The 10,076-nt window shown below is 54.5% G+C and overlaps 1 protein-coding gene across 1 annotated transcript; it reads right to left on the bottom strand.

Moving 5' to 3' along the window:
• Nucleotides 1-1,784: 1,784 nt before the first annotated feature.
• CSF3 (colony stimulating factor 3) lies at nucleotides 1,785-3,509 on the bottom strand. Its single transcript, XM_082861008.1, has 5 exons — nucleotides 3,463-3,509; nucleotides 3,194-3,348; nucleotides 2,677-2,784; nucleotides 2,384-2,530; nucleotides 1,785-2,044 (listed from the first exon to the last, which is right to left on the bottom strand). The coding sequence occupies exons 1-5, from the start codon at nucleotides 3,473-3,475 to the stop codon at nucleotides 1,880-1,882; spliced, it is 588 nt and encodes a 195-aa protein (XP_082717134.1). The 5' UTR covers nucleotides 3,476-3,509; the 3' UTR covers nucleotides 1,785-1,879.
• Nucleotides 3,510-10,076: the final 6,567 nt, after the last annotated feature.

A 10,076-nucleotide genomic window follows, 5' to 3' on the forward strand; every position in this document is an offset into this window, starting at 1 on the left:
TGTTCCCCAGCCCGGCCAAGCCCCACCCAGAGTCTGACTGGCCCGGAGTTGGATCTTTCCTCTCCAGTAAGGACTTGGGGGTATGAGGGGTGAGGGGCTGAGGCATGAGGGGGGATGGAGGCAGGAACTCTGTTTAACCCTTCTTTGCCTGGTCGTCTCCAAGCCCCGGTTCTTCAGGACCAACTAGAGAGGGAGGACCCTGAGCCGTGCAGCTGGGGGTTCTAGCCCCACTCAGCCCGACCCTGCTTCTAAGGAACCAGATGGGGAAGGGAAGTGGGAAGTGACTCAGGAGCTGAGGATGGGGAAGTCTTGGGAGGGGACCTGGGGACTGGTTGGCCGTCTGGACGTCCTTGGTCTGGTGGTGGCAGCCTGGAAGCATACGTGCGTCTTCAGCTGAGAGCACAGAGAGCTTTGTCTTGAATCTGAGCTGTGAAGCGGCCCCTCCGGTCTCCCCAGGTGTGAGCTCAGGCCTCTTCAGCCCATTAGCCCCGAGACAGGTAGGAAGGCTGCGGGCTCCCCGCCAGATCAGAGGCAGCGCTCGACGAGGGACAGAGGTGCAGAGCCTGGAATGTGGGGTCCAACCCAAGCTGTCACCTTGACCTCAGCTTCCTAATCTGTAAAAGGCCCTTCATAATTCTGTCTTTGTGGGCGGCTGTGAGCATGGATGGGTGAAGGTTTATGGAAGGTGGTAAACTGAAGCCCTGTGCACATGTTAAATCCTCCCTCGCTTCGGGCCCGTGTCCACCTGTGTCTGGACTGTTGACCCCCCCAGTCCCCCTCTCCCAACCCTACTCTCTCCTCCCCCGGTACGGGCGACCCATCTACCTTCTGTCCTCCCTGCTAGGCGGTGGCTCCACGGGGCCAGGGACCACGCCTGCCTCGTTCACTGCCGTGTCCTAGCACCCGGCCCAGTGTCTGCACCCAGTGGGTACACCTCCTCTTCCCCTCCTTCGGGCCTCGCCCTCCATTCAACTCCCTGCCCGCGACCCCTGGCCAGGCACCAGCTGGACTCAAGAAGGAGGAAGGACATTTACTGGAGACAAACACTTTATTATCGTGAAGTTTGGCTACAATGAGAAAGTGGGGGCCGAGGGGGAAGGTGAACAGTCGAGCGCCCCTCTCACACCCCGTCACACGAGCCCCCTCATCTTTTCCCTCCCACATTCCCAGCCCCACCCAGCAAGGCAGAGCCACGACTGCCCAGCCTGAAAAGGAGTCAGAATCCCGACCCTGGCCCCGGCGGGGTGGGGCAGGCGCCGCTAGACTGACGGTGTCTATAGCGCGTCCAGAAAACGAGGCGTCGCTGGTGGCTGCCTGGGCTCCCCACACCAGGAGTCAAAACCTGCCCGAAAAAAATCTTAAAACGATTCCCCAGCAAATTCGCGGGACCCCAGGGTCAAGCGTCCCGGCTTCGGCTGCCTCTGATGGGCTCCGTGCCCGAGGCAAAGGGGACTCGAGGGAAGCAGCCAAGTCAGGCAGAGCCGGGGGTGCAAGGACCCAGTTGGGGAACACTGCTGTTTAAATATTAAACAGGGCTGTCTCATCTCCCACGTGGGAGACTTCCCGATGATTCCAAGGGCCCCGAGGTAGGCACCCTCAGGGTAGGGGTTCGCTGTGGCTCTCCCCAGAGCCCACCACGGAGCCAGGCAGGGAGGAGTCACGGGAAGTAATACTTGGTATTTACCAACTCCCTCCCAGTCCAGGGGACGGGAAGACGGGAGTTTTTCTCCCTGCTACAGGCGGGAGAATGAAACTTGGAGGTGGAGGGAAGGATCCAGGAGTCTGGGGCTCCTTTCTGTCTTCCCCGTCTTTAAATATTAGGTTTAAATAAGCATAAATATTAAATAGAGATAAATACACTGGATGGGGAGGGCTTTGCTCAGGGCTCGGCCAGGTAGCGCAGGACACGGTACGCGAGCTCCAGGAAGCTCTGCAGCTTGGAAGCAACCAGGACCCCTCCTGCCCGGCGCTGGAAGGCCGAGGTGAAGGTCGGCATGGGGCCCTGGGTGGGCTGCACGGCAGGGGCCACCCCCAGGTCTTCCATCTGTGGGGAAAGGTGAGGTCAGCAATCAGGCCCTGCTGAGTGGGTAGTTAGCACGGGGAGGAAAGGCGAAGGGCTGATGGGCTGTAGACGATCCAGGGTTCATGGTGGAGCCAGGACCGAACCCAGGTCTCTTTAAGGTCCAGTGACCCCGCCTCATGCCCTCAACTAGGGGGGATGGGGTAGGGTCCTGGGATGAGGTGGTAGCTCCCTACATCCAGCCCACTGAGAATGTTTCTGCCCCAGCCCTAGAGAACTCCGGGGTCCCCAGGCTGGCAGCACCACCTTTGAGGACCAGCTCGGTCCGGGGCCCCAATGCTTGCTGTTCCGGAAGAGACTCACCTGCAGCCAGATGTTGGTGGCAAAGTCGGTGACGTCCAGCTGCAGTATGTCCAAGGTGGGGGCCAACTCTGGGGAGATCCCCGCCAGGGCCTGCAGGAGGCCCTGGTAGAGGAAGAGGCCGCCGTGCAGTTGGCTCAGGCAGGCTGTCTGGGAGATGGGATAGGAAAGTCAGGGGACGCTGCCTGGGCTGCTCCCCTCAGGGCCTCAGCATGGAGCCTGGAGGACTGGGGAGCCTTCCAGGTCATCCTTTCCCGCCCTTCCCCTCATCTCCCTTCTCCCCTCCGGACACTCACCAGCTGCAGGGTCTGGCTGGAGCAGCTACTCAGGGAAGCCTGGGGGATGCCCAGAGAGTGCCCAAGCAGCACCAGCTCCTCAGGGTGGCACAGCTTGTGGGTGGTGCACTAGGGATGGGAAGGATGCTGAGTGAGGGGGACTGGCAGAGCCGGGCGGCTCCTCCTTCCCGAGTGCCCCCATCTCTCAACATCCACATCTTCCCCTCTCTCCACATCCCGCCAGGCTTCTCAGCCCTGTTCCTCCGTCCAAGCGCCCAGCCAGCCCCTCCCAGCACTGTCCCCAAGAGGTTCTTCCCCCAGTTCCCCACCAGCCGCCGGGGCTCTGCCTCTCCTAATTTCCTCCCATTTCCCCTGAGTCTCTCCTCTCCCATCCCATGTCCCTTCCCCATGGTTCCCTTTGCTTCCCTCTGCTTCTCTCTCTCCCCTCAGCTCTGCCTCGCACACCTTCTTTCCTCCCTGCCCGCTGCTGCAGTATCTCTGTCCCCTCCCTGTCCCTCCGCAGGCTGCCCTCACTCACCAGCCTCTCCTGCAGCTCAGCGCCATCAGCCTGGATTTTCCTCACTTGCTCTAAGCACTTAAGCAGGAAGCTCTGGGGCAGGGATCTGGCAGGGCCGAGGGGTGTGGCTTCTTGCACCGTCAAGAGTGCGCTGTGCCAGAGCAGCAGCTGCAGGGCTGGGAGCAGACGGGGGGCTCAGGAGACGTGCATACCTTTCTGGGAGCCCAGGGACCCTGCCCTCTGCCGCTCCGGGCCCCGCAGCTCTCCCCTCCTGGGGCCCGGACACTCACCCATCAGCTTCATGGGGCTCTGGGCAGCAGGTTCAGCCGGGGATCTGGATGGGTCTGTAGGTTCTGGGTTCTGTCAGGGACCAGGTCCAGGGGCCTTTATACACAAGCCCATGGAGGCCTGGGAGGAAATTACCTGGTGCTGCGACGAAGGCTTAGTAATAACTTCCCAAGATTTATGCAAATTTGGTGTCCAGGACAATGCAGGGGGGTTGGGACAAAAAAAAGTGTTTGCGAAAGTTTTGTGAAATTGTGGAATCTCTGATTCTTCTTTGACGTCTTGCCCCCCTCAAACTCCCTTCCTCCCCTCAGCCCCACCCAGGTCTGAATTGCCCCAGAGTGTTTGAACTGAACCGCTGAACCAAAGCTGAGCCAATGATAAAAGCCGGGGAGGCTGGAGTCAGGTCGACCCCGGGGAAGAGGCAGGCCTAGGCCTTGGGGTCCTCCCTCCCACCCTCCCCTGGCACATCTCCTGGGTCAGCCCCATTTGCCTCTCTCCCTTGGGATTCTCAAGCCACCTGCTCCCTAGGCCCCCAATTCTGAGAAGGAAGAAACCAGTTGCCCTATTTCTATCCCCCCCAATTCCCAGAGGCTGCCTCTCTGAGTGCCCTCTTGAGGGGCCAGGGGCCTGAGATAGGAACACTGGGGTCTTGCCTCCTGTCCCCACCGCACATGTTGAGAGGCATCACCCTGGTTCCTGTCCCGAACTGATTAGCTGGGAACTCCCCAATCCCCCCCATGACTCATTCCTTTAAGCCCCCGGAATCCTGGCAGAGACCAGAGGAAACCGGATGTCTGTCCCGAATGAAGCAAGACCCATTGAGGCTCTCGGTTCAGGTTCACCTGACCTTGCCCTTCCTCCTCCGCGCACCCCCCCCACCCCGCCCGCACTACCCCTCCCCCCTAGTGTCGCAGTGCTTTGGAGTTGAGGGTCTGGGACAGGTGGCTTCCCTGGCCAGGTTCACTGCCAGCGGGCATGTGTGTGCTGCCCTGAGTGGAGAAGCGCTAGGGTGAGAAAAAAGAAACCACCCGGCTTCAAACCCGAGAACCACGTACTCTTAGCGCTGGAAGGGACTTTGGAGTCTGTTCCAACCCTGTGAACCGGGCCAGTGAGGGAAGAGGCTTGCCCAAGGTCATGGGTAGCAGAGTCAGAGTTAAAATCCAGACCTCTGCCTTGGGCCTGAGAGTTTTCCACAGGCCATGGGGCCTGCCTGGGGAAGTCTGACCAACTGCACGCAAGACTGTCATGTTCTGTCCCAAGAGAACGTTGTTCTACCCCAGGACGGGCCAGAATAGAGTCTCTTCGGATGAGGAGTGGGTGTGTCTGACTGGGCCAGGCCATCTCTGGGGCGGGGGTGCCCCCTGGTGGCCACAGCTGGCAGGGCCTTCACCTGCTAATCAATTCACGTCCTGCCTCTGGTCCCTGGTCCTGCCGGGCAGCCCTGGCCCCCAGCTCTACCTTAGGCCAGGCAACCGGCCACCATGCCCCTATTAAGCCCAGTTCTGCACCCACCTCCATGGGAGGAGAGGGGTGGGTTTAACAGAACTGTGGGGGGATGGCAGAGGTTCTCACAAACATGCCTCCTCTCCTTCCCGCTAAGAACCTCCAGAGGACCCAGCCAGCCCCAGATGTTGTGCAGAGCATGCCCTGTACATTGGCAAATGCATTGCTTTCAATAAGCCTATGAGGAATGTATCAGAACCATTTCCCCTTTTACAGAAGATGAATCTGACCTTGGAGAGGTTGACTTGCCCAAAACTAGCAGAGCCAAGGTCTGCACTGTACCAGTCTTAAACTCTTAACCATTGAATCTCTTTCATTCATTCATTAATTATATAAAATTTATTTATTTATTTGGCTGCGTCGGGTCTTAGTTGTGGCACGCGAGATCTTCCTTGTGGCATGCAGGGTATTTCGGTGCGGCGTGCAGGCTCTAGAGGGACAGGGCTGAGTTGCCCCACAGCATGTAGGATCTTAGTTCCCTGACCAGGGATCAAACCCCCGTCCCCTGCATTGGAAGGCGGATTCTTAACCACTGGACCACCAGGGAAGTGCCCACCATTGAATCTCTTGACCAATGTTTGGCCTTCCTCAACCATACCCAGGCCAGCTCTAGACCCAAACTTTAATTTTCACTTACAGTCCAAGTGTGTCAGAGGTTTGGCTCAGAAAATGCTACTTCTAACAAGGGTGGCCAGAATGGTGAAAGGACTTGCGATCATGATTTGAAGAAAACACGCCATTTTGTCTGGTCAAGAGGAGAGGTTGTTGCGTGGTTTCAAGGGCTAGAAGTGGGACAGGGAGTGGAAGCCCAGCTAGCCAGCTTTCAGTTCAAGGAAAGAGCTTTCTAACTGCCAGAGGTGCTGGAGGATGGAGTGGGCTACTTCCAGAGGAAGTGAACTGCCTGACCAGGGAGGTGTTCTGGCCTCCATTCCATAGAGGGAAAATCCGAATGTTGGCTGGCAGTTACCGGACACCTCTTATATGCCAGGCACCTTCCATTACACTTTTGTCTTTCATCCTATCAACCAAGTGTGGACTATTCCCATTAGAGACAAGGGACAGCCTCAGGGAACCGAAAGGCCCAAGATCACAGAACAAGTCGGGGGCAGAGCGAGGCAGGATCTGTGATCAGCCTTCCCAAGCCCCCGTCATTCCTATTACACTATCTTCCTGTTCAGAGAGCTGTATGTACTTCTTGGATGATGGCTCAATCCAGATCTCAGCCCCACCCATGAGAGAATAAAGACCAGGCAGAGAGAAAGCCCAGTTACCAGTCCTGACACATGCGGGCTGAGCCAGACTGAACTGATCTGGCAAAGGTCCTGGCTCCAGAGACCCCCACTAGCTGTTATTCATCCTTCCAGCTTCCTAAAGGCCTTCCCAGTTATTTCTCAATGGCCAGAGTGGGTGAGTGGCTTCCACTCCCACTTCCTGTTTTCATCTGGAACTGGGCTTGGAGTGTCCTTATGAAGGCTCCGGCGTAATGCCTTTGTTGCAGACTTGGCCTGTGGGCCAAGATACGTACACCCTGAGTTAAGAATCGGTTTTACATGTTTTAAGTGGTTGGAAAAAAATCAAAAGATTTTTTTTCTTTGGCTGCATTGCACAGCATGCGAGATCTTAGTTCCCTGACCAGGGACCTCGCCCCCTGCAGTGGAAGCACAGTCTTAGCCACTAGATTGCCAGGGAAGTCCCAAAAGAATATTTTAGCACAGGTAAAAATCATGAAAAGCCAGTGTTCATAAATAATTTGTTTACATATTGTTTATGTAAGGCCCCTCTCAAGAAGGGCAGAAGTGAGTAGTTGTGAAAGAGCACATGGCTCACAAGCCTAAAAAACGTACCATCTGGCCCTTTAAGCAAAGTTCGCAAACTAGTACACAGGACATATGTACAAGGGGACATACAGAAATGTCCTCTGCAGTGTTGTTTGTAACAGTAAACCAGTGGCCACCAATAAATTAATGAACAAATAAATTGTGGCACATTCATACCACATGTGCCTCTCCATCCTTCCACAATAGAAAACCCACGAGGAAAGCAGTTTGTTTCATTCAGTTCTTTTCTTAGTCCCTAGAACAGTGCTGGGCACGGGTTTAAACATGATTAGATCTCAAAACCCATACTGAGTGAAAGGAACTTACTTTCATGTGATACATCATTAACAAAGATTTAAAAACTCAAGACAATACTATATTTTGTAGTAAAACTATAAAAACATAAACTGGAAGGATACCCACTGAATTCATCAGAGTGGCTGCCTTTAGGGAAGGAGGGAGGAGGCCTGGGGAAGGAAGATGGGCTTTTAACTTATCTGTCATGTTTTATCTTGCATGAAAAAACTTGACATGATAACAAAAGGTTGACATTTATTAAAATTGGGTGGAAAGTACATGGGTATTTCTTATGTTATTCTTTGTACTTCTCTGTAGTTTTCTAATTAAAAAACAAAACTGGAAGGCAGAGAACACAGTGAACTCTCCAAACATAAAAATAACACTGAACTTCTCCAGGAAAAGAAAGCTAAGCCAGTGGCGATGAATTATAAGAAACTTCCAGACCGTGAGCAGACAGAAGAATGGTCTATAGACTCAAGGTGGTTGCGAACCAGGAAATCATGACAAATGACCCCAACTCTGTGTAACAGGATGATAGAGTCCCCAATCCATTACCAACCAGGAAAGGGTATGGGGCACTTTGGGCTGGGTGCTGACTTTAAGATTTGTCATTGGGAATAATAGTAATTACAACTAATTATCACACACTCAAAAAGAAAGTCATTTTAGAGGTCAGGTAAAGTGGTCATGGGCCAGAAGGACAGCCATGTGGGGACAAAAACCAACCAACCAACCAGATAACAGAGCCACAGACTGAGGCTGGGAGAAGGCTGCACAGCCTACAGAACGTGACCTGAACTTGGTATCACGTAGGCCAGTGTTCAAGTCCCACCTAAGCCTGTCCTCACAAGCCTGGAAGGGGCACGGAGGGGTGCTCACCGTTAGTCCCCATCCTTCCTGGAAGGGAATTAAAGATCTCCTATTAGGGGCTTCCCTGGTGGTGCACTGGTTGAGAATCTGCCTGCCAACGGAGGGGACACGGGTTCGAGTCCTGGTCTGGGAAGATCCCACATGCCGCGGAGCAACTAGGCCCGTGAGCCACAACTACTGAGCCTGCGCGTCTGGAGCCTGTGCTCCGCAACGAGAGGCCGCGATAGTGAGAGGCCCGCGCACCGCGATGAAGAGTGGCCCCCGCTTGCTGCAACTAGAGAAAGCCCTCGCACAGAAACGAAGACCCAACACAGTCAAAAATAAATAAATTAATTAATTAAAAAAAAGATCTCCTATTAGATTTTCAAATTGGCCTGTAAAATGGGGAAAAGATTGAATCCTTTAAAAAAAAATAATGGAAAGTTTGGATGCTGGAATAATAACATCTTCCACAAAGATCAAGGGGGGAGCTTGGGAAAAAAAAGTGCCGTTTCACAAAGCAAACTTTAAAAAGTTTCACTAGGTACTTCCCTGGTGGTGTAGTGGTTTAGAATCCACCTGCCAATGCAGAGGACACGGGTTCGAGCCCTGGTCCAGGAAGGTCCCACATGCCGCAGAGCAACTAAGCCCGTGCACCGCAACTACTGAGCCTGCGCTCTAGAGCCCGTGAGCCACAACTATTGAGCCCGTGTGCCACAGCTACTGAAGCCCGCGCACCTAGAACCCGTGCTCCGCAACGAGAAGCCTGCGCACCACAACGAAAAGTAGCCCCTGCTCGCCACAACTAGAGAAAGCTCGTGCCGCAACGAAGACCCAATGCAGCCAAAAAAAAAAAAAAAAAGTTTCACTACCTGGGTTTCACAAAAGCTTAAAGGAAGTGGGCAATACCAAATCACACCGAGGCTGGGGTGGGATCAGAAACCAAAGCAAGGCCAGTCTAAAACATGCCTTTGATGGAAGTTAGGGCTATCGGGGTATGAAAATCAGCAGTTGGTGATGAACACATGGCGTACCTTTCCTAACAAACAAGACGTTAACCAGCTCGTGTGCCAGGTACTGGGCAAGGCCCTGGGGGGACAGAAGTGCCTCATGCTCTTTAAGAAGTTACAATCTAGTTGGGAGGATAAGGCTTTCACAGCGACAACCTCCTAAGAGAATTTGATTATCCAGTGAGTGGTTCAGACGTCAGGGAGTTGAATCACTGTGAGGCAGGATGCCTGGAAGATGTGTAGCAATCAGCAAGGTGCAGAGCGAGAGCTCGACAGGAGAGGGAATGCAGCTAGGAGAGGCAGAAACCCACGATGCATCGTTCTGATAGCAGAGCTCGCGCAGCAGGAACGAAGGGTACGTGTACGGCAACGCCCCAGGTGCCAACCAGAGAACATCAATGATGTGAAGGACCCAATGTGGGGAGCACCGCTGACAGCGACTGGGAGACTTACAGAAACCCTGGCAGGTGCATTTTCCCACCACATGCAGCTGAAGGTGGGCTGGGCGTCCACAGGGAGCCCCCTCTCGCCTGACCCCCGCTCTGCTCTCAGGGAGGAGCCTATCCCCCACTCCATAAGGACCACTGGGCAGAACCCTGCTCTCAACCCGCTGCAGCCTTGCAGGAGACCCTTCTCTCCTCTGTGAACCTCACCTGAGGGTCAGACTCGCACCTTGTGTTTGATCCACTGGAAGCCCAGATTCCCAGTTTTAGAGCCAGGAGGTCACTGAGTCTCATCATTTATCTGGCAGATATGGGAAAGGAGCCTGAGAAGTTTGGAGGTGCCAGTTATTTGAGAGCCAGTTAGATATGAAAGAGTAAACCCAGGCCCTCTGATCCCAGATCAGAGTCTCTCCACCCAGCCCTCGGCCTCCTCTTCATCTACAGCTGCTTCGGGTCCTCGGGTCATGCTCCCCACGCTGGGTCCTCTGCATCATTGATGTTCTCTGGTTGGCACCTGGGGCGTTGCCGTACATGTACCCTTCGTTCCTGCTGAGCGAGCTCTGCTATCAGAACGATGCCTCGTGGGTTTCTGCCTCTCCTAGCTGCGTTCCCTCCCAGGCCAGAAAAAAATCTGGGCCTGTTAACGTTGCACATGTGAGAGTGAAATAAGAGTAATTAACTGATGCACAAAGGG

This window comes from Leucopleurus acutus (genome assembly GCF_964270905.1).
Source record: "Leucopleurus acutus genome assembly, chromosome: 19".
Lineage (NCBI taxonomy): Eukaryota > Metazoa > Chordata > Mammalia > Artiodactyla > Delphinidae > Leucopleurus > Leucopleurus acutus.

What these genes read in the sequence shown, in the direction of transcription:
- CSF3 (XM_082861008.1), bottom strand. An exon ending in CTGAGCTGCAGGAGAGGCTG is followed by an intron (nt 2,785 to 3,193) that starts GTGAGTGAGGGC and finishes TCCCATCCCTAG; the next exon opens with TGCACCACCCACAAGCTGTG. An exon ending in CCACCAACATCTGGCTGCAG is followed by an intron (nt 2,045 to 2,383) that starts GTGAGTCTCTTC and finishes CTTTCCCCACAG; the next exon opens with ATGGAAGACCTGGGGGTGGC.